This window comes from Corythoichthys intestinalis, chromosome 3 (genome assembly GCF_030265065.1).
Source record: "Corythoichthys intestinalis isolate RoL2023-P3 chromosome 3, ASM3026506v1, whole genome shotgun sequence".
NCBI classification, from domain to species: domain Eukaryota; kingdom Metazoa; phylum Chordata; class Actinopteri; order Syngnathiformes; family Syngnathidae; genus Corythoichthys; species Corythoichthys intestinalis.
In genome coordinates, this window is record NC_080397.1 from 2504926 (window position 1) to 2530046 (window position 25121).

General features: G+C 40.4%; 1 protein-coding gene across 1 annotated transcript in view; it reads left to right on the top strand.

The window, feature by feature from the left end:
* Positions 1 to 25121, top strand: part of LOC130913039 (hexokinase-4-like) — a 196063-nt gene that overhangs the window by 22477 nt on the left and 148465 nt on the right. Inside the window, exon 3 of the mRNA XM_057831303.1 lies at positions 4103 to 4355. Within this exon, the coding sequence (XP_057687286.1) occupies positions 4103 to 4355 (253 nt within the window). The remainder of the gene's footprint in view (positions 1 to 4102; positions 4356 to 25121) is intronic.

Sequence of the window (25121 nt, forward strand, 5' to 3'; positions counted from 1 at the left end):
ATGAGGTAGACATAGACTTTTTTACAGACGCCATTTTTTCCATTGTGACGTAATTTGTTTAAAAGTTTAAATTATGCGAGTGAATAAATTTTGTTTTTTTGTTTTTTTTTTAAAACCAATTAATGACTCTAAGCTAAAAATGACAGACATTTTGAAAAATATAATTAATTACCTTCGTTTTACGGCTGGGTTGAAACAAAAGCGGTTGCGCGACATCTGTACACGTGGGTTTTCAGGGTAAAACGGACACATTAAAAATAGTTCGGGGGCTTCATGCGCGATGAATCTGCTATAGCAGCATATAGACATTGCTCTATCAAACACAACAGTTGTTTTGGCTTAAAATACAGCAGTTTATTTTAAAGAGGAGTGCAAGAGCAGAAACTGCTTTTTCAGTCTTGTCTGTGTTTCACCCCATATACTGTATATATATATAAGGGGTGTCAAACGATTAAAAATTTTAATCGAGTTCATTACTGCTTAAAAATTAATTAATCGTAATTAATCGCAATTACTCGCAATTCAAACCATCTATAAAATATGCCATATTTTTCTGTAAATTATTGTTGGAATGGAAAGATAAGACACAAGGCAGATATATACATGCAACATACTGTACATAAGTACTGTATTTGTTTATTGTAACAATAATTCCACAAATGGCATTATTAACATTCTTTCTGTTAAAGTGATCCAAGGATAGAAAGACTTGTAGTTTTTAAAAGACAAATGTTATAGTTACAGGTTATAGTAATTTTATATTAAAACCCCTCTTCATGTTTTCGTTTTAATAAAATTTGTTAAATTTTCAATCAAAAGTAGAGTTTAAATAATAATAAGAATAAAAATAACAACAATAGGCGGCACGGTGGCTGAGTGGTTAGCACGTCTGCCTCACAGTTCTGAGATCAAGGGTTCAATCCCGGGCTTCGTCCTTCCTGTGTGGAGTTTGCATGTTCTCCCCGTGCCTGCGTGGGTTTCCTCCGGGAACTCCGGTTTCCTCCCACATCCCAAAAACATGCATGGTAGGCTGATTGAACACTCTAAATTGCCCGTAGGTATGAGTGTGTGCGTGAATGGTTGTATGTCTCCTTGTGCCCTGCAATTGGCTGGCAACCAGTTCAGGGTGTCCCCTGCCTACTGCCCCGAGTTAGCTGGGATAGGCTCCAGCACCTCCGTGACCCTCATGAGGAAAAGCGGCATGGAAAATGAATGAATGAATGAATGAATAACAATAATAAGAATAGAGTGACCAAAGTCTGAGTAAGTTTTACGTGTATTTTGCATAGCTATTTTGATATGGAATCATTTTGCATTGTTGTTTAACTGTGAGAATAGGGCCTCATTACTATAGACTGAAGTGCTTTTCTTTTTGTGAACATTATGTTTTATGAGAGAAATAGGAATATTATTTTTGTTGTGCTTTCACTAAACGATACTTATGTTTGTTGTGAAGGAGAAGCTTATGCCAATATACGGCGCGGTCCAAAGAACGCCTGTGCCCACTTGCCTTTATAAAATACATATCTCTGTACATATCTTACCCAAAATACAACAATAGACACATAATTGCCACTAAAAGAAAGAAAACTTACCGAAATATGTGTGGAGCACAAATAGCAATTTGCATTGCATTGTGCATACAGCATAAACATCTCACAACTACTAATTCTCCCACGTTTAGAAGAAATAACATTAGTATGGAACGGCGCTGCCCCCAAGCGGCCGGTGGCATTCTCTTCACTCTTAATGTCCATAAACGGCCTCATTGTAATCTGTTTAAGGCAATGTGCGAGCTGGTCATTCAGTGCATGCGTTAATTGCGTCAAATATTTTAACGTGATTAATTTAAAAAATTAATTAACGACCGTTAACGCGATAATTTTGACAGCCCTAATGTATATATATAAAGGGCTAAAAAGTAACAACATAATCCAGAAATACAATGGCATTGCCAAAAGATACCAAACAATTTGTTTTATACGCCGCAACACTCCTGGAAAAAGAGGAAGTAAAAGTTACAGTACTGTGATGTTTGGAACTTTTGTTCAAATAAAAAAAATTTAAACTTTTTTTGATAATGGATCGAGACTCCGTATCAACAGATTCTCAAAATCAGGTGACTCTCACTCCGGTGCAAAATTATGCAATCGGGACATCCTTACTTCATACCAAAGTTAAACCGTCGTGTCGTGGTGTTATGGCAAGTATATGAGACACATCTAAATCCAAACTCTGACAGCAATTCCACAAGCTATCTTTATTAGTATTGGACATAACTATTGGCTGAAACAAAATGAAAGAATTGAAAGATTGTTGAAGCAAATTAATGTGGAAGTCTATGTTGTAGTAATCTGTTTATTTCCCCCTTTCTTTCATCATCACGAAGAATTTCATCTGGAATGTATCATACCTCTAAATAATACTCAAATTGAATAAATAACAGCAAATGAAATGTCTGGTTAAAATACTTGATTTAGTTATATGTGTAGGAAGAACATAGGAATCCTGAATAAAACTCATTTCTAACAGTAGTGACATTGTGTGCTATATTCTGCTGAATTTATCCCAAAATAGTCTTTGAGATTTTAAAGTTTTTTCTCTTTATGACATAAGCCGAAGCGTTGAGAGGGTCGGGTTTGGTGGCCTCACCATTCCATATCTCCTTTTAGCAGATGATGTGGTGGTGGTGTTGGCTTCATCAAGCCGTGATCTCCAGCTCTCACTGGAGCGGTTCTCAGCCAAGTGTGAAGCGGACGGGATGGGATCAGCACCTCAAAATCCGAGACAATGGCCCTGTGTATTTGTTTAAAAAGACATCCAAACATCAAATAGGACCATGGATTTTTTAACGAATGTATTCATTTTTTGTTTTAGTAACCCTATATCTTCTACTAATTAGATCATGTCCACGAAAAACGGACACTCTAATGTTATAGCCAGCCAGATGGAGTCAGCACATGTATGCTATCCACAAGTGTACTTGACTATGGCATGACTGCCAGGCAGGGGTCGCGTTAACCAAATATTTTCCGTCGTTGACCGGTTTTTTAAAACGGTGACGGAAAAAACTGAAGTACGTCCGTCATTTTGACAGGTTGCAATTCACACCCCAGACCACAGGGTGGCGAGTGAGCATATTAATTAGCTATTGTCTCTTAATGCATGACGTCGTTGGCTATTCTGTCAGAATATTGTAGCGTCACCGAGGTCTGGCGGCGGCACCGTGATTGACACATCAACGCGAGATTCTTATTGGTGCACCCGGTGTCCCAGCGCGTCATCCAATTGGTGGACTAGATTGCCGCCTGTGTATAGACCCCAATCCCATGACGTCACAACTCCGCCCCCCTGACTGGAGCCGCCATATTGTCCGTCAGCTCGTCGTGTTTACACATTACCGCTACATACATGCCTCCTATTACGGCGTGTTTTTCTGCTCGTTAACATTAATAATCAAAATGGTGAAGGCGTGTGTGGCGGTTGGTTGCAGTAACAGAGAAGATAGACGGAGAGACTTGAAGTTCTACCGTATTCTGAGGGACCCGAAAAGGAGAGCAAGATGGACTGCTGTAATTCGACAAGAAATCTGGGCACCAAACGATCACCACAGACTATGTCGTAGTCATTTTATATCTGGTAAGATTTTGGGCTGACAACCACAATTAAGATCATTGTGTGACGTTGGTGATTGGGGTCTATATAGTTGCCTCTTTTTCTTTGGGGGCGGAGTTGTTGTTTTGTTGGTGTTGTTGGCGGTAAGCAGAGTAAAAAGAGGGAGAAAAATACCACAACTTCCGTGTCTAATTTTTCGCCGGCAAGCAAGCGTTACAATATTAATTAAAAATGAATGAAAACTAAATACTATTGAATATGTCATCATTATCATTTTAAAAATGTAAGTGACGGGTAAAAATAGATTATGACCGGATTTTTATGACCCTGTCAGTCAAAATGACAGACAACGAAAATGTCTAGCGCAACCTCTGCTGCCAGGCCACCACCAGGTGAGCAGGAACAGGCTATTACAGTGTAATAGCAGGCAAACCGGTTTTGACTCTCATGCTGAAACTTTTGCCTGGTGATTTGTACTAAACACTAGGCGAGTGTCAGTCTCCACCACTGCTAACCTGGCGTTCCCCTCGGGCAGCCGGGCTAACATCATTGCTAGACCAGCTAACATCACTGCTAGCTGGGTCTCCACCTTTACAGGCTGGGCCTCCACTGTTGGTAGCTGGGCTTTCGCCTATGTTGGCTGGGCTTCCGCCTCGGCTGCCTATGCACCGTTGCTAACTGGGCCGCCACCACTACCAGCTGGGCTTACACCTCTGCTGGCTGGGCTTCCATTAGAGATGGTACTCTCGAGCCTTTCTGCTCGAATCCGATTCGACCAAATGAAGGACTCAGGAGAGGCGTGTCAAAGCAGTGTTTCGAAAACGGCGTCGGACCGGCCATAAATCACGTGACAACTGCAGACGAGGCCTCGAACGTCACAGATGATGTAAGCAAATCACACTGTTTCCAAAGGAAAATTCAAACTCGATGGGAGCCCGCCCCAATCGGGGTGGCTCAATAGGTGGGAACACAATAAAAAGTAGCAGAATAACGCAGTTATTTTTTGAGAGGAGGAATTGTCGCGAGCGCTTACAGACATTTGCTCATTTTCAAGTCAGGAGTGAGGATATCATTATCACTTTAATTTCATTAAATTTATTCGCATTGTTACACACTAGATACTGACATACGTTTAGATATATAGAATTGACACAAATACGACACAACTACAAACACACACCCTGTGAGCAGCTCTTCTCCAAAGCTGTAGAGGTTGTGAATCCAAGGATAAGCAGTTTCCAGCCAAGCACTGAAGAAATTATACTTTAAAATAAAAAGGAAACATTTTTGACATATCTTTTCTTTCTTTTTATTCGGCTTAATTATTTCTCTCTTATGATTTTGGAAATCCATGTACTGTGCAATAAAACCTGTTCCCAAGCACTGTACTTACCGTACTGTAATTGACATCATCACAGACAAAGCGATGACACAGGCTTAAAAGGTCTACCGTCTACTTTAATTGTGTAAATCACACTTAATGACGCCACAATCCCACCGTTGAAAGAGCTAGACGACATCCACTTAATTCTATTGAACACATGTAATGTTGAGGCTCATTACATGACAGCATGGAATGAATCTGAGAACTTAAGTTTTAAAAAGAAACGTGCACAGGTTTATCCAGCAGATAGTAGGGGTGTGAACGTCTTGGTACCTCATGATACGATACGATTTGCGATTCAACGCTCACGATAACGATGATCTCACGTTATAGGGATACAAGATTATCGATACATTGATGAGGACATCGTTCTACCAAACAACAAATAAACAGGAAAAACAAGCTATTTTCATCATTCAGTTGTGAGCTTATCACTGGTTGACATCCGATCCATTTGAACTGGGGGGGTTGCATCCATTCATTCGCTGCCATCCCTCCCACTTCAAACAGATCAGACATCTATGGCGGTCAATGACAACCAATGAGTTTAATTTGGGAATTTCAGGTCATTTTATGTTGATTTTGGGGCATTTATGGGTAACTTCCTGTTGATTTTGGGTTACAGAAAAGAAAGTAATCTGGGAATTCCCCCATATGAATAGGCAGTGACTAAAAAGTCAACTACCAGTTGTAAATAGCCTAAAATGAACAAAAATTTACCTATAAACACCCCAAAAATCAGTAAGACGGGCTGCGAATGCTCTGGTTTCACCTGGTCGGGGTGCCAAAGTCAGCCATTTTTATGGCAAAACACCAAATTCAGAAAATGACTAATAACTCACTGATACAATGTTCAATCTTTTTCATATCTGGCATAAATGTGAGGTATCCCAGCCTGAACACAGGCAGACGTCATTGAAATATTACCAATTAGGCCTGGCGCCCCCTAGTGGGAACAGAAAATGCCCTTTTTCACGAGACAGGCTCCTCCTCCAAGGGAAAAAAAAAACTATTGACCTCAAACCTGCATCAGGGGAGCCTTAAGACAAGTGTTCAGGTGCCTGATGAAAAATGTTGAGGTTTGGTTGAAGCAGAGTGGTCCAACAGGAAAGTGAAAATGACCGTCGCCCTTTCGTCTCACCACAAATTCTGAACACTCATAACTTGGCAGACATACAACATATCTACGCCAAACTTCCCGTGCTTGGTGAAGGGTCCTGTAGTGGTCATTTGCATCAACCCTACACCGCCAACTAGTGGCAACAGAAAGTCACTCATCTTATATACATGTCTAGTTCTTTTCAAGTTGGTCGTTGTAGTTTTAAGACCTTTTGGAAGACTACAATTTAAGGCCCATGTCCACGTCTCTGTCTGTTGCCATGACGACCCTTTGTTCACCATTAAAAGGAAGTAGATTTTTTTTCAGGGACTTAGGTAGTTTATAGACCCACAAAATTTGGCACACTTAGTCAAATTGGCCCAATTAGAAGATTCATTTTGTTTTTGAATAAGGGCGTTGCTGTACACCTCAGTAGCGCCTTTTTTTTGTAGGACTCTCTTCAATATGGGCTTTTTCACCTAGGTGTGTGAATGTATGAGAGGGAGACGATCTGCCACCACCCTGACCTGCGTGCCGTCCAAGTTGCGTGACGGCCGAGTTGCGCCAAAGTGCGAGGGCCTGTTCAGTCCTGCTTGCTGCCCTAGTAATGATTTGTTTTTTAACATTGACACCTTTTAAAAACTATATACTGTATGGATTCTTGGCCAGAGCATATCAATAACCTTTTGGGATACAAAGTATCATGTTATATCACCATTTTGATATTTTGTCACACTCCTAGCAGACAGAGCTCTATTGCAGTGTGTCAAATGCCTCTGAGCAGTGAATCCATTTCGAGCAATTGTCTCAAAAGTGATTCATTGTTTTGGAAAACTCGGTTTCTCCATCTCTTAGCTCCCACCTCTGCTGGCTGGGCCTTCACCACTGCCACCTGGACCTCTACCACTGTTAGCTGGTAGAACACCACCACTGCAAACTAGACAAAGACCACCACCTCAGTCAGCCGGACCATTACCAATGTTTACCGGACCACCGCAGCTAGCCGGACAACTGCAGCTAGCCGGAACCACATCTCAAGCAAGAGAAATAAATAAAACTAGAAATCCATGCCATGCCTCAGTATAATGTGTTTAGGAATGACAATGTGTCCTGTCACAGGGATGGAGGAGTTCTATTGTATGCCAAAAACACCTTAAAATGTAAAACAAATTGAAGGGTTTGAACACAAACCTAACTTGACTGTGCTGGTGTGAATATCTCACTCTCAACAGCTATATCATTTACCGTGATCTGTGTATATCATAAACCAACGGCTAAATTAGATTTTTATTATCAACTAACATTTCTTCTAAACCTTTGTGATATACACAAAGAGATGATAATCATTGGAGATTTCAATATAAATTGGAATGAAAAAAAGACCAGAAAAAAAAACGTTATTGAGCATTTTAATCTCACACAACTAACAGAACCTCATGTTCAAAAGCACGCATACATCTACTATTCGTAAGCCAACCTGAAAGAATCACAAAGACTTTAAACTATATGACTGGGATGTCAGGAAACAATGCAATCTTTTTCTCAAGGAAGCTTTAAAAAAAAAAAAAAAAAATTATGGTTTACATAAACCCACAATTTGGGTTGTACAGTTCGCAAAAAAAGCAATGCAAAACTTGAAGGTTGCTCTGCAAAGGAGTGACTGGAGTGAAACATCACAAAGCAAGGACAGAGATGTCCAGCAACTTGTTCAATAAAATAATGTCAAGCTTCACCAAAAAGGGGAATCAACATAAAACAAAGAGGAATTCATTGCCTTGGTTAATCGATGAATGCAGCAAAATTATGAAGCACGGAGATGAACAAATTAAAAAGATCAATTAAAAGTCACTGGTGTCACAACAGAAAGACAAAAATTTACATGTTTAAGCAATAACTCAAAACTTTCTCAAGCAAAATTCTTCTTTGATGTTATTGTCAAAGCAAAAGACAATGCAAAAATGAACCGGCAATATCTGGATGAATTAACTGGTAAAGAAATGAAAGACTCAAACAAAAATATTGTGCTCAGAAATGTTTTCGCCATCTATTTGTACTTCCAGACCCATGAATCCTGCACAGCCTGTTTTTCCTTTACAAGAGACCACAGAGCTGGAAGTTGCTATTATCATTGGCTCACTAAAGAATTCTAAAGCCAAGGATGTCCATGGACTAGATACAAATGTTCTCAAATTATGCAAAACATCCCTACTCTCACCAATTACATATATAGTCAACTTATCATGTAAACAAAAAGTTGTCCCGTCATCTTGGAAAATGGCTGCCATCATCCCGATATTCAAATCGGGTAACAGTTTAAATATAGCCAACTCTCAGCCAATCAGTATCCTACCTGGGATTTCGAAAGAGATGGGTAGCAAAAATGATCAATTACTATTTAAATAATTTGCATCGAATGCAATTTGGGTTCTGTGGAAATCATTCCGCAGAATTTGCAAACTGTTTGTTTGTAGAAAAGATCAAATGTACGGTGGCCCTGAAGTGCAAAACACAACGGCAAATCAAAAAACAAAACGGTAAATTAAAAAACACAACAGCAAATTAAAAAACAAAACGCCAAATTAAAAAACACAACTGCAAATCACATAACAAAAAAAAAAAAAAAAAAAAAAAATGCCAAATCACATAACAAAAAAACAAATTAAAAAACACAACTGCAAATCACATAACAAAAAAACAAATTAAAAAACACAACACCAAATCACATAACAAAATAACAAATTGAAAAACACAACGCCAAATAAAAAAACACAACTGCAAATCACATAACAAAAAACAAATTAAAAAAACACAACTGCAAATCACATAACAAAAAACAACTTAAAAAACAAAATGCCAAATTAAAAAAACCCAACTGCAAATCACATAACAAAAAAACAAATTAAAAAACAAAACGTCAAATTAAAAAACACAATTGCAAATCACATAACAAAATAACAAATTGAAAAACACAACGCCAGATAAAAAAAAACAACTGCAAATCACGTAACAAAAAAACAAATTAAAAAACACAACGCCAAATTAAAAAACACAATTGCAAATCACAAAACAAAAAAACAAATTAAAAAACACAACTGCAAATCACATAAGAAAAAACAAATTAAAAAACACAACGCCAAATCACATAACAAAATAAAAAATTGAAAAACACAACGCCAAATAAAAAAACACAACTGCAAATCACATAACAAAAAACAAATTAAAAAACACAACGCCAAATTAAAAAACACAATTGCAAATCACATAACAAAAAACAAATTAAAAAACACAACGCCAAATTAAAAAACACAATTGCAAATCACAAAACAAAAAAACAAATTAAAAAACACAACGACAAATCACATAACAAAATAACAAATTAAAAAACACAACGACAAATTGGAAATGACATTACATTTCGGCCCGAAATGGGATTACATTTGGCCAACCGGAAAAGGTAGGGACCAGTCAAAATGTTAACTCATCGCGGATTGGACGAATCCACCGGAAAGCGTAGTATTGATGAAGAAGGAAGTTTCTCCGCTTCTGGCGTGGAATTTCAAAATGAGCCCTACCGAAGATGCGAACATGGCATTCGCTATAAAAGAATATTTTTATTCGGGGCATACGTGGTGTGGTGTTATACTTATATAGCGCTTTTCCACCTTTCAAGGCGCTCAAAGCGCTTTACACTATCTCGTGTGAAGTCCTATTGACATACTAGCAAAAGGTTTGTGAGATGCACGTACCACTCCATGGGGGCAAATTACATCAGGCACGTGGATGGCTACGATAAACTTAAACCCTTTGGCCTGGCTCTGGGTGTATGGATTCTCGAGAAGAATAATGTGGCTGGCTTGTGGTGCAACAAACAACAATCTGTAATCGCGTGCAATTCTGTTAATTGTGTCACGGGTCTTTGTGCCATCCCAATGAGAATGCGAACAGATCTCGGCACGGAAAATGGGTCAATGGCAGCAATACAGTGTGCCCTCCATCAACGTCTTAGACTTATGCCAGCTCATCCACCCACCGTTATGGATCATCAATCGGCAATCAGCGGATTAAATCCTGGTGGTCGTTGTTCAGAAGAAGGTGAGTGTGTATATGAGAAGAACACAGCATTTTAAACAAAATTGTGTATACCAAAAGGGAGTCATTCAAATTATATATACATATATATATATATATATATATATATATATATATATATATATATATATATATATATATATATATATATATATATTTATTTTATTTTATTTTTTTTAAATTCACCTCATATAAGGTTTAATTTTTACCACATAAAATCTTATGTATCCCCAGGTCTCAGTTTTGGATAGGCTTCTTTGGAGACCTGAGAGACTATGGAAGTTTCAGTGGAAGCCACGAACTGCCTGCTAGGATTTTGCTTCAGTGGTGGTGTACAAAAAGACCTGGATGAATGCAAGGACCACTGGAACAAGCACAGAATTCGTCCAAGCGGTCTTGCATCTTGTCCTGGAGATATATTAAATGAACTATCTCTTGCCCGATAGGTAATTGTTTCATGTTGAATTGTATCACATTTTACGTCATAAAATATACACATTATTAGTCTTTCAAAGTGTGTGAATGGGTAGAGCAACTTAAGAATAAGTGCTCTCTATCAGTTTACTATTCCATCACCTGATAAGCAATTATTTGGGACTCTGAAATATATCAAAGTGCAGTTAAATGATTCCATCAGAACTGATTTTCCAAACAAAATGGGGGAAATGCTGTCAATTTAAACTCATTTAGTAGTGATGTCTGAGATTGACGTCTAATTTGATCTGTGTAAGGAAACCTTAATCATATTTTCTCATTTTGCATATATGGTTCCAGAGACGGTGGATTTCCTGTTGGGAGGGAACTGGATGTGTTTCCTGAGGCAAGGCAAACCGTGGGTTGTGCAACGACCCAAATATTGAAGAATACCCACAGCACGCTGCTCAGCAATATTGACTACAGCGGCCACAGGACTGGAAGTCACCCACAGAATTGTATTTTACTCTGGAGGAAATAGTATTTTTGAAACTCGCTCATAGTATGTGACTTTTCTTTCCTTACAATAAACTTGCTATGGTAACATTTTACCTGGTACTTATTATGAAACCCAAAAAGTTAAGAACAAAGAATTTTAAATTTTTGGCCACTTCCGAGTAAATGTATTCAAATGTATTTAAATTATTATGGTCAGTGCATTTAGTAGTTAATTTCTCTATGTATTGGCTGACTTGAAAATGTACAGTTAATGAATACCATTTTCCAGTACATGCATAGCAACATGGAATGTTTAAAACCATATATACTAGAAAAATGAGTTAAAAATTAAGTCTGGCACTTTATTAATGATTTAAAAATCATGAGAAAAAAATAAAGCTAGGCGCTTCTCAGAACTTTAGTACCTGTTTCTGCCAAAATTTCCTACATCGGCGAAACGTTCTACATGAGTCGAATTTGACACCCAAAGTACTACTTTGCGCTCTCAACTTTTGTTTAGATGCATACAGGCACAACGTACAAAAAAAATGCCTTAAGAAAACTTAAATGTAGTAATAAGGACAGTTTAAATATGCTACGTGACTAATGTGGTCAACTGCTTCAAAGCTGACACAGAAAAACACGATGGTAAAAAGTATGAAAGGGTAATATATGCAAAAAGTATTTTTGAGGCAATGAAAAGGTACTAAAAAACAAAAATAGTGTTTACTCGCCACTTCTAACCGATGTGCGCATGCGTGCCAATGCGTGCCAATGCTTGCGCAAGCGCGCTGAGCATTGTGTAGGACGTTTCACCGCGTAGTAAGGAATCGCCGAACACCGGTCAACAGTACCTGGTGAGAACTGGCATATTAATAAACAGAATAACATATACTAAACAGACAAGGCCACATTTGAGTCCACAACCTCAGAACTCTTAAGGTGCAGGGGGTTACTACTTGCCTAACATGCAGTAGTGCAAAAAGACTTCGACAAATCCTAAACTCTGAGTGCCATTGACAATGATAGACGTATAACCACGTGGCTCTTTTCATTCTTCTGCTGTGAATTTAAATGTCACCAGCAGACATATAATCCATTTAAAATAGGTGGGGTGACACAATGAACATCCATTCCTTTGCTAACCCTCCCATTTCAATAGATTTAATTACCTTGGTCTTTCCAAAGGAACAAGGAAACATCTCTCAAGCTGCCCAAGGAAATTGTGGATTCGATAAAATTTACGAGGGTACACCGTCTTGGGAAGCCAAGAGGAATCGGTCCGCGTCCAATAATCGCCAAGTTCGAGCTCTACCAGCAGAAAGTACTGGTGAAATCCAAAGGAAGAGAATTACAAGGAACAAGATTCGGTATGAATGATCATTTCCCGCGCGAGATCAACGACAGACGGAAAATCCTCTATCCAATTCTGAAGCGGTCCAGAGCAGAGGGCAAACGTGCAGTTATCGCAGTCGACAAACTTTACGTACGTGGATGGTCAACTATACCGAGACCAAGTGCTCACCCCATGGCTATTCTGACCGATAAGTAATGCCTAAATATTTCTATTATGCATAAAATGCTGAATGTAGCTGTCTTGATTTAAGCAAGACAAATGTATAGATTAGGGATGCTTAATACAGTACTTAGTTTGCTATTCCTAAACACTTCCAGTATGCATATAATGCTGAATTAAATTGTTTTGGTTTGAGTAAGGCACATATGTAGATTAGGGTTGCATGATAACTATTTTGTCTGTACCTTCGAAACACTTCCAGTTCATATATAATGCTGAATTAAGTTGCTTTTTGTTTGAGCAAGGCACATTTGTAGATTAGGATTGCATGATAATCACTTTGTCTGTATTTCCTAAACACTTCCAATATGTACACAATGCCGTATTAAGTAGATTTGATTTCAACAATGCACACGTACAGATCAGGGTTGCATGATAATCACTTAGTCTAGAAGAGTCACGCATGTCTCACACTACACATTTCTATACTGGCGCTCATATCTTTTCTTCTTTTTCTGGGTTATTTGTCTCACCTTTTCCACACCGCTGTTTTCAAACACACACTAAGTACACGCTTTAAAATTGTAATGTTTTGTGTTGATGCTACCCATGTATTTAATCCTTCTAACAACGTCTTAATGTTGTGTGAATTATGCCAAGAGGTTTACAAAAAATTGCATTCAGTTTTATTAGAACTTGATTTATTACATACTCGTATGGCTTCTAATGAATGTGAATGGTCGTTGACATTCAGGACCGAATATTATAACTCACATCCTGAGATCATTACTTTCCTTAAGATAGTTATAAATATCCGCATATGACGTATATAAATTTTGTTTCATTTAATGTGAATGGCTTCCGATCGCAGGCAAAGAGAACTAAAATTATGGAATACATCACCAAATTAAAGGCAGACCTCTTCTTTATGCAAGAGTCACATCTAGCCAAATCCGAAGAGAAATATTTTAAACACTCAAATTTTAACTTGATGTATTCAGCCAGCTATAACAGCAGACAAAGAGGAGTATCAATATTAATAAATAAAATAATCTCGTTCACATTAAATAGTGCAATTGCAGACCCGGAAGGTAGATTCATAATAGTACAAGCCACCATAAGTAATAAACTGTTCACATTAGTGAACATATATGCCCCAAACAACGAGGACACACAGTTCTTCCACAATATATTTGGTAAACTGAGTGACATGTCAGTGAACTCAACAATTATTATAGGAGGGGACTTTAACACAACACTTGATCCAAGTATAGATAGCTCCAATTTTAAACTCACTAAACAGTCACAAACTGCAAGAACCATTAGGAAGTATATGGACGATTTCGGCTTAAGTGACGTCTGGAGAGCAAAACATTTAACAAAAAGGGAATATACCTTTCAATCCCTAGCCCATGGTTCGTGTTCAAGAATCGATTTTTTTCTAGCGAATAATTCCGCTATTAATAATATTTCGCCAAGAATACATCCAATAATCATCAGTGATCATGCACCAATTTCTTTAGCCCTTAAAATTGACTCCCGCACGATACCCCCTGCAACCTGGCGCTGTAATGATTCCTTATTAGATGACCCAGCATTTGATACATTCGTTAAGAAAGAATGGAAAGACTTCATGGAACTTAACGATTCCCCAAACATCTCACCATCGCTGCTTTGGGAAACAGGAAAATGCGTAATTCGAGGCAAGATTATCTCATATTCATCATATAAAAAAAAACAAGAACAGAAGTTGGAAAACGAGTTAGAAATAAAAATCAAACAACTGACAGAGGAATTCGCCAATAATCCCACGGACAATACCACAAAAGAACTTTTCAGCGCCAAAGAACAACTCAATAGTATTCTGTCTAAAAAAACTCAGTTTCTGTTACAACAACTACGATATACCAACTTTGAGCATAATAACAAATCCGGGAAATATTTAGCAAACCAACTCGAACGTAACAAAGAAAAAACATTAATTACAACAATACAAGATTCAGCCGGCATAATAACACAATCACCAGAAAAAATTAACGAAACTTTCTACAGCTACTACAAAAACTTATACTCGGTGACAAACGATCATAATGAAGACATTGACCTATTCATTAATAATCTTGACATCCCCCAAATAATTTTAGAAAGCCAACAATTGCTAGATACCCCACTTACCCTCGCTGAATTATGGAATGCCGTAAAGGACATGCCAACAGGTCGCGCACCGGGGCCCGACGGGTTCTCGACATCATATTTTAAACACTTTTGGAATATGCTGGCACCACTTTTCTATAGAATGGTTCAAGAAATCAGTGCCAAGGGTCAAATTAGAGACAATATGAACACTGCAGTAATCAAACTACTGCCAAAAGAAGGGAAAGACCTAACCCAACCAGCAAACTATAGACCAATATCCTTAATGAATACAGATATTAAAATTATTGCAAAGGCTTTAGCTACTAGATTAGAACAAATTCTTCCCACTATAATTCATAAAGACCAGACCGCCTTTATTAAAGGACGTAACTCAACAAACAATATAAGACGCTTGTTAAATCTTATTAATATTGCACAGAATTATAAACAGAAAGCAATTATCCTCTCTTTGGACGCAGAAAAAGCATTTGACAAAGTCAACTGGATTTTTCTCTTCAAAGTTTTGGAAAAATTTGGCTTCGGTGAGCCATTTATCCGCTGGATAAAAATATTCTACAACGCCCCAAAAGCCACTGTAAACACAAACGGGGTCATTTCACAAAGTTTCTGTCTTCAAAGGGGAACTCGACAAGGCTGTCCACTCTCACCCCTATTATTCGCTCTATTTATTGAACCATTAGCAATTGCAATAAGACAAAACGCTAATATCAAAGGGATTTGCTCGCACACATCAGAACACAAAATTAACTTATACGCAGACGATATACTATTATATCTAGAAAAACCAGAATCCTCCCTACATGAGACTTTTGAACTAATAAAGACATTTTCACAAATATCAGATTATGCTATAAATTGGTCAAAATCAATTATAATGCCCTTATCAAAAAACTCATGGAATCCTGCAAATCAAAATCACAATATTCCAATAGGGAATATAAAGTATCTTGGAATCAACATTTCACCAAAACTTACAGAATTAACTAAACTAAACCATACACCTCTCTTAGCAAAAATATGTGAAGATTTGACACACTGGAATAATCTACCCATCTCACTTCTGGGCCGGATAGCAGCAGTCAAAATGAAAGTATTACCACAAATAAACTATTTGTTCTCAATGATCCCCTTTAAACCCACTCAAAAATGGTTTCAAGACCTAGACTCAGCCGTCACAAAATTCTACTTTAAAAACAAGAAAAACAGAATTAGCCTTGCCAAATTGCAAAGAAATAAACCAGAGGGGGGTCTAGAGGCCCCTAATTTCCAACACTATTATATAGCAAATCAAATACAATATCTTATTAGGTGGTTATATCTTAACACTGAACAACAGTCATGGCTAGAATTAGAGCAAACAGACTGCAACCAAATACAATTGGCAAACCTCCCCTTTATTAGCTCTAGTATTAAGCACCATAGCTGCTTCAAAAACCCAATGATAGCATGTACCTTGAAAGCCTGGTGGAGAGGTATGGAAATTACGCAATCACAACAAGCCCCGTGTAAATTCTCACCAATCTGGCACAACCCAGACTTTGGAGTTAATAAAATTCCTATTTATTTCAGCGCATGGGATGATACGGGAATAAACCAGTTACAGCATTTGTTTAAAGATAATACATTCATGTCATATGAAAAAATAATGCAAGATTTCCAGATCAAAGGGGTCAATTTCCTGCAATACAATAAAATCAGGGCAGCCATCAGAAGCAAATTTCCATCACTAACGGGTACGTTAGACCCACCACCTTTCGTAAATAAAATAATAAATATACATCCTCAACAAAAAAAAAATACTTTCAAAAGTATATAAAGCCCTCTCATGTAACAACTCTACTTGCCTACCAATCGAAAAATGGAATAACGAACTTTCGGTAACATTAGATAATAACTATTGGTCCAACATCTGTAAAAATACATTTATAATGACAAAGAATAAGAACCTTCAGCTTATACAGTTCAAAATACTGCACAGATGGCATATTACTCATTCTAAAATGCACAAAATGGGGTTCTCCCAATCCGATAAATGTACAAACTGCAACGAAGATACTTCAGATACATACTTTCATGCTCTTTGGCAATGTAAACCAATACAAGATTTCTGGGCACAGGTAACGAAGAAACTCTCTTTCCTATTGAACTGCAGGATTCCATTGTCTCCAACTCTTTGTCTGCTCGGCGATCTGAATACAGTGAATATCTCTATCCATCAAACCCGTCCACTACTAGCAAGTCTAACGATAGCCAAAAAAACAATATTGTTGAATTGGAAAAACAAACAAAACATTAGCATTAACCAATGGCTAAATCTAATCATTGAATATATAACATTAGAGAAAATATCTGCCAAACAGACAAATAAAATGGACAAATACGAACAACAGTGGGAAACGGTCGCAAGAATGATGAACATAGAATAAGGATTCTCTCTCACCTGCGAAGGAATGCCACAAAAATAATAAAAATGTACACATAAATTGATGTATGCGGGGTGTCCAGGGAAGTTGTATGCATCCTTCTGCAGCTGGAAACAGGACATGTTTAAATCCAAACTGTTTTATACACTCCCAACAGCATGTAATAAATACACTTTCTTCCTTCACAGTTTAGTCGGTCAATGGGCTTATTTTACAAGGATACTCATAGACAATTTGGTTTCCAGCTGCTGGGGAACATATGCAACTTTTTTTTGGAACACCCTATATATTATCAGACTTGGAACAATTAAGGAACTATGCGCAAATAATACACTTCACCGGTCCTTGGCATACATCTAATGGTGTTTGATAAACCTCTTCTTCTGTCAGCTTTACAGGTGGAGTTTGTTGGCGTCCTGCCCTGGGCCGTCCCGTCGCCGGTCTTGGCCCCCGGGATTTTCGGCCGGGGCTTGTCTGGTTGCGTCTGGCTGTGCGGGGGTCCCGTCGGGCGCGCGCTGGTGTCGTGGGCGGGTGGGGGGGCCGCGCGGGTGCCGGTCCGGGGCCGCGGCCCTTCCCCGGCCGGCCGGGGTGGGGTGGAGTTGGGGTGGGGGCCGGGGCGTGCATGCGGCAGCCATGGTTCCCTCCCAGGTCCGCCCGGCCGGAGCCGCGTCTCCCTGTACCGGGTGCCGGGGAGGTGCCCTCTGGTGTCATGCCGCGCGCCCCTCCTGGCCCGGGGGTGGGTTGTGGGGGGCGCGCTTCCGTCCCCTTGGTCTGCTTCCGGCCCTGTCCGCCTCCCTGGGCCGCGGCGGCCGCTGCTGCCCCCCGGCCGGCGGGGTCGTTGGCGGGGCCTCTTGGGGCCCGCGGGGCCTTGGGTGAGGCTTGCTGTCCCTTGCCGGTGGGGTGGACGTCCCCTGGTCGCCGGCGCCTGGTGTGGCGCCTGCTCGGAGTGCGGGGTGGGTGCTCGGTGGGTGGGGGGGGGTGGGCGGTCGCGGAGGCGCCGTGGGTGGTCTGGGGCGGAGATTGATCGGGGCCCTGACGCCTCTTCTGCCCTGCGGCCGGTGGTTCTGGTGGACGGGGCCACGCCCGCGGGAGCCTGCCTCTTAACTCACGCACTTCTCACTTCGGCACTGTAAATATTTTTCACCTTGGCACTTACATGCTCATACATTTCTCCGGGGAGAGTTGGGACGGGGCTTTACAGTCCCGGCCCGGCTCCCCCCTGTTTTTAATGCACCACACACCAAGGTTGTGGGATGGTTGGGACCTGTTGGGGGTGGGGGTACCTCACGGCTGCCTCCTCACCACAGGCCCCGCCATCTCTGCACCTTTTTTAAATGCACCACACATCATACTCCACAGGAGAGCTCTGGCAAAGGGCGGTGGGACGGGCGGCTGGGCAGAAGCTCCATGCTGCGGTCCCACTGCCCCAAGCCAAGCTCTCCTATTTTAATGCATACATTGCACTACCCTCCCCTCACACCCCCATCACGGTGCTGGGTGATGGCTGCCAGTCGGGAACCTGGCAGCCACAGTAATAGGGTGGTAGGTGGGTCCCACACTTTTTTATATGGCGTGGCTCCTGGGGTGTGGCCTCCCCTCTGCCTCGGCTGCCGAACGCGGGAGTAGGTTGGGGGGTCGGGTCTCCGATCTTGCATCGCCCAGTGGCAGTTCCTGGGCGTTCTCCTGCCTCCGCCTTCCCCTCTCTTCTCTGGCTGGGCATCCGCCCTGCGCTCCGTCGCGGGTCGGGGTGTCGCCTGCACCGGCGGGGGACCCTGCCTTGCCTGGGGCTTGGTGGGCCGCTGGGGGTCCCGTGGCGTGCCGTGCCGGTTGGGGGGCTGCGGCTGTGGCTCGTGGCCCGGGTGGGCGGGCGGGGGTGGGTGTAGGCGTGGGGTTGGTGATGCGTCCCCTCCTGCCATCCCTGAAGGCCGGTTGATGGGTGCGCGGGTGGCCCGGGGGACCACCCTGGGTCCCGGGGGGGGGGACGATGGCTCCTTTGCTGGGCTGCGGGAGGAGGGATGGGCTGCGCATGGCCCCCCGCCCCCACGCCCGCCCTCCTTCCCCGGGCTGGCTGGGTGGGGGCCGTGGCCCTGGGTTGGCGCCCGCGCGGCCTCTCCGCCCGTCTGCGTGGCTGTCGCGCGCCCGGTGGGGCCTGCGTGCTGCTGGATGTGGTAGGGCATTCTCGGGTCGGGGGTCCCGGTGCCGGGATTGGCGATGCGCCGGCGTAGGGTTGGTCGCCAACGGGCTTACTCATAAGAGATTCACACGATTACTGGGTTCTAGATCACAGAACTGATTTGTGTACACTCTACCCCTTTCAATCACTTAGCTTATAGGCTTATAGACACCCCCACCCCCATTCTCCTCTTTCACTGGCCAATAGGCCCCCACATGGTGTAAACCGGAAATACATCTCGCTGACGATAGCACCAGCATATTAGTAACTAGTTTAGATGTTCAATGTATTTCTAGTTGTTGTTTGTGTATGTGTTTCTTTTCCTTCTTCTCTTGTATTTCTTTTCTTCTGTCCCCCCATAATCCCTTCCTGTTCGCTGCTTTGTCATAATAATAAAAAGGTATTTTGAATGATCACAATGGGAGTATGTCAGACTCTCAATGTGAAACATTAAAACTGTTCAGAATCTGGGCACTTAGACTTCCATTCTCTGTGTCAAACAGCTGAACAGGACAGGTTTAAAAAAAAAAAAGAAAGAACAAGGTTATGTTATTCTACAACTTTATTACCTTGGTCTTTCCAAAGGAAAGAACAAGGTTATGTTATTGTACAACTTTATTATTCTTATTTATTACCTGGGTCTTTCCTTTGGAAAGGCCAAGGTAATGCTGTTGTGCAACTTTATTGTACTTCTTTATTTATTTATTTTTATTACCTGGTCTTTCCTCTGGAAAGATCAGGTAGTGAGATTGTACGGCCTCCCCCCTATATTATTACCTTGACCTTTCTGAAGGAAAGAACAAGGTAGTGCTGTTCTACAACTTTATTCGCCTTATTACCTGGTCTTTCCTCTGGAAAGATCAGGTAGTGAGATTGTACGGCCTCCCCCCTATATGTTATTGTGTTTTTTTTTTGGAATGGGAATCCTTCGGCGCGCTGCGCAGCCCGAACCGCTTGACCGATCGGCACCATTCAAGTACCGACACGTCTGGAATTTTTGCGCGACGATGGGAATTTTTCAAACGACCCCGAAAAATTTTCCGTTTGCCCGTAAACGGCAAATTTCCGGAAAAAAAAAAGCAATTTTCAAAATGTATCTAGTCCTACAATTTTTTTACCAAATTACATAATTTAGGTATCAAAAATTCCGGGACGGTGAGGGGCATAAAAGTTGTATACAGAATTTGGAAAAAATGTACGGTTCCCCAGAAATTTGACAAAAACTTGCCCACTCATTTTTAATGAGAAAAAAAAAGTTTCAAAATGTATCTAGTCCTACAATTTTTCACCAAATCACACAATTTGGGCATCAAAAATTCCAGGACGGGGAGGGGAATAAAGGTTATTAACACAATTTGGAAAAAATATACGGTTCCCTGGAAATTTGCCAAAAACCTGCCCATTCATTTTTAATGGGAAAAAAAGACAACTTTCAAACTGTTACTAGTCCGTCAATTTTTGACGAAAACACACAAGATGGGCGTCAAAAATTCCGGGATGGCGAGGGGCATAAAAATGACATCGGTAAATTTTTGGATAAAATGTACGGATTCCCGGCAAATTGCCAAAAACTGGCCCATTCATTTTTAATGGGAAACGAAGAAAAGTTTCAAAATGTATCTAGTCCTTCAATTTTTGACCAAATCACACAATTTGGGCATCAAAAATTCCGTGACAGTGAGGGGCATAAAAGTTGTATACAGCATTTGTAAAAAAATTACGGTTTCCCAGAAACTTACCAAAAACTTTCCCATTCATTTCTAATGAGAACATTTCCCATTCACTTACAATGGGATTTCCAATTGAATTTTTGACATTGCATTGATGCCATTGACGGCCATGCATGTCGAATCTATTGATGCCAATGTACTTGGATTCAATTGACTTTATGGATGTCGATGCCACTGACGTCCATGGACGTCCAAAATGTTTCCCATTCATTTTCAATGGGGAAAAAACTAAATTTCCCCAAATCAACAGATAATGACCAGATATCAATAGGACCTGTCCCCCAAACATCCCTGACTCCATTGACGCTTATAGGGGGTGCTGCCATTGATGTCCATGGACGTCCAAATTTTTTCCCATTCATTTTCAATGGGAAATGTTTTTTTTTCCCACAATCAACAGAAAATGACCAGATATCAATAGGACGTGTCCCCCAAACTTCTCCAATTTCATTGACGCTTATGAAGGGTGACGGCCATGGACGTCCAAATTTCCCATTCATTACCTTGGTCTTTCCAAAGGAAAGAACAAGGTAATGTTATTGTACAACTTTATTACCTTGGTCTTTCCAAGGGAAAGAACAAGGTAATGCTGTTCTGCAACTTTATCGTACTTATTTTTATTATTATTACCTTGGTCTTTCTGAAAGAAAGAACAAGGTATTGTTATTGTGCAACTTTATTATTATTATTACCTTGGTCTTTCCAAAGGAAAGAACAAGGTAATGTTATTGTACAACTTTATTACCTTGGTCTTTCCAAGGGAAAGAACAAGGTAATGCTGTTCTGCAACTTTATCGTACTTATTATTACCTTGGTCTTTCCAAGGGAAAGAACAAGGTTATGTTGTTGTACAACTTTATCGTACTTATTTTTATTATTTTTAATTACCTTGGTCTTTCCTATGGAAAGAACAAGGTATTGTTATTCTGCAACTTTATTCGCCTTATTATTATTACCTTGGTCTTTCCTATGGAAAGAACAAGGTATTGTTATTCTGCAACTTTATTCGCCTTATTATTATTATTATTATTATATCATCAAATTATTCTCCGCGTTTTTTCGGCGCGCCGCGCAGCCCGAACCGTACCACCGATCGGCACCATTCAAGTATTGACACGACCGGATTTTTCGCGCGACGCAGGGACTTTTTCAAAATCCCCCGAAAAATTTTCCGTTCGCCCGTAAATGGCAATTTTCCGAAAAAAATAAAAAGTTAAAAAATGTATCTAGTCCTACAATTTTTGACCAAATCACATAATTTGGGTATCAAAAATTCCGGGACGATGAGGGGCATAAAAGTTGTATACAGAATTTGGCAAAAATTTACGGTTCCCCGGAAATTTGCCAAAAACTTTCCTATTCATTTTGAATGAAAAAAAAACGCACGCTGCACAGCCCGAACCGTTTGACCGATCGGCACCGTTCAAATATCGGCACGACCGGAATTTTCGCGCAACGATGGGAATTTTTCAAACGGACCCGAAAATGTTTCCCTTCGCCCGTAAACGGCAATTTTCCGGGAAAAAAAAAAAGTTTCAAAATGTATCTAGTCCTACAATTTTTGACCAAATCACACAATTTGGGCATCAAAAATTCCGGGACGGTGAGGGGCATAAAAGTTGTATACAGAATTTGGAAAAAAATTACGCTTCCTCGGAAATTTGCCAAAAACTATCCCATTCATTTCTAATGGGAAAAGTCCCATTCACTTCCAATGGGATTTCCAATGGAATTTACATTGCATTGATGCCATTGACGGCCATGCATGTCGAATCTACTGATGCCAATGTACTTGGATTCAATTGACTATATGGATGTCGATGCCATTGACTGCCATGGACGTCCAAAATTTTTCCCATTCATTTTCAATGGGGGAAAAAACAAAATTACCCCAAATCAACAGAAAATGACCAGATATCAATAGGACGTGTCCCCCAAACTTCCCCAATTCCATTGACGCTTATGAAGGGTGCCGCCATTGACTTACATGGACGTCCAAAATTTTTCCCATTCATTTTCAATGGGGAAAAAACTAAATTTCTCCAAATCAACAGAAAATGACCAGATATCAATAGGACGTATATCCCAAACGTCCCCAATTCCATTGACGCTTATGGGGGGTGCTGCCATTGACATCCATGGACGTCCAAAATTTTACCCATTCATTTTCAATGGGAATTTTTTTTTTTTCCTCAAATCAACAGAAAATGACTAGATATCAATAGGACCTGTCCCCCAAATGTCCCCGATTGCATTGCTGCTTATGGAGGGTGATGCCATTGACGTCCACGGACGTCCAAACTTCCCATTAATTTCCAATGGCATTTCTTCATGTTTGTTCATTCTATTGATGCCAATGTACTTGGATTCCATTGACGCTTATGTAAATTGATACCATTGACGTCCATGGACGTCCAAAATTTTTCCCATTCATTTTCAATGGGAATTTTTTTTTTTTTCCCCCAAATCAACAGAAAATGACTAGATATCAATAGGACGTTTCCCCCAAATGTGCCCGATTGCATTGCTGCTTATGGAGGGTGATGCCATTGACGTCCACGGACGTCCAAACTTCCCATTAATTTCCAATGGCATTTCTTCATGTTTGTTCATTCTATTGATGCCAATGTACTTGGATTCCATTGACGCTTATGTAAGTTGATACCATTGACGTCCATGGACGTCCAAAATTTTTCCCATTCATTTTCAATGGGAATTTTTTTTTTTTCCCCAAATCAACAGAAAATGACTAGATATCATTAGGACGTGTCCCCCAAATGTCCCCGATTGCATTGCCGCTTATGGGGGGTGATGCCATTGACGTCCATGGACGTCCAAACTTCCCATTCATTTCCAAAGGCATTTCTTCATGTTTGTTCATTCTATTGATGCCAATGTACTTGGATTCCATTGACGCTTATGTAAGTTGATACCATTGACGTCCATGGACGTCCAAAATTTTTCCCATTCATTTTCAATGGGATTTTTTTTTTTTTCCCAAATCAACAGAAAATGACTAGATATCATTAGGACGTGTCCCCCAAATGTCCCCGATTGCATTGCCGCTTATGGAGGGTGATGCCATTGACGTTCATGGACGTCCAAACTTCCCATTCATTTCCAATGGCATTTCTTCATGTTTGTTCATTTTATTGATGCCAATGTACTTGGATTCCATTGACGCTTATGTAAGTTGATACCATTGACGTCCATGGACGTCCAAAATTTTTCCCATTCATTTTCAATGGGAATTTTTTTTTTTTTCCCAAATCAACAGAAAATGACTAGATATCAATAGGACGTGTCCCCCAAACTTCCCCGATTCCATTAACAATTATGGAGGGTGCTGCCATTGACGGACATGGACGTCCAATTCTCCCAATCTTTTCTAATGGCTTTAACTTTGTTTAGTGCCAATGACTGGCATTATGGTCCATTCTATTGATAGACCTGAGTGGGGCTAAGATTTGTATCTCCACAGAGCAAAGACCAAGGTGTGTAATTTCTCCCGAAATTGCAGTTTCTAGTTATTATTATTATTTATTATATCATCATCTTATTCTCCGCGTTTTTTCGGCGCGCCGCACAGCCCGAACCGTACCACCGATCGGCACCATTCAAGTATTGACACGACCGGATTTTTCGCGCGACGCGGGGACTTTTTCAAAATCCCCCGAAAAATTTTCCGTTCGCCCGTAAACGGCAATTTTCCGGAAAAAAAAAAAAGTTTAAAAATGTATCTAGTCCTACAATTTTTGACCAAATCACATAATTTGGGTATCAAAAATTCCGGGACGGTGAGGGGCATAAAAGTTGTATACAGAATTTGGCAAAAATTTACGGTTCCCCGGTAATTTGCCAAAAACTATCCCATTCATTTCTAATGGGAGAATTTCCCATTCATTTCAATGGGATTTCCAATGGAATTTACATCATTGATGCCATTGACGGCCATGCATGTCGAATCTATTGATGCCAATGTACTTGGATTCAATTGACTATATGAATGTCGATGCCATTGAC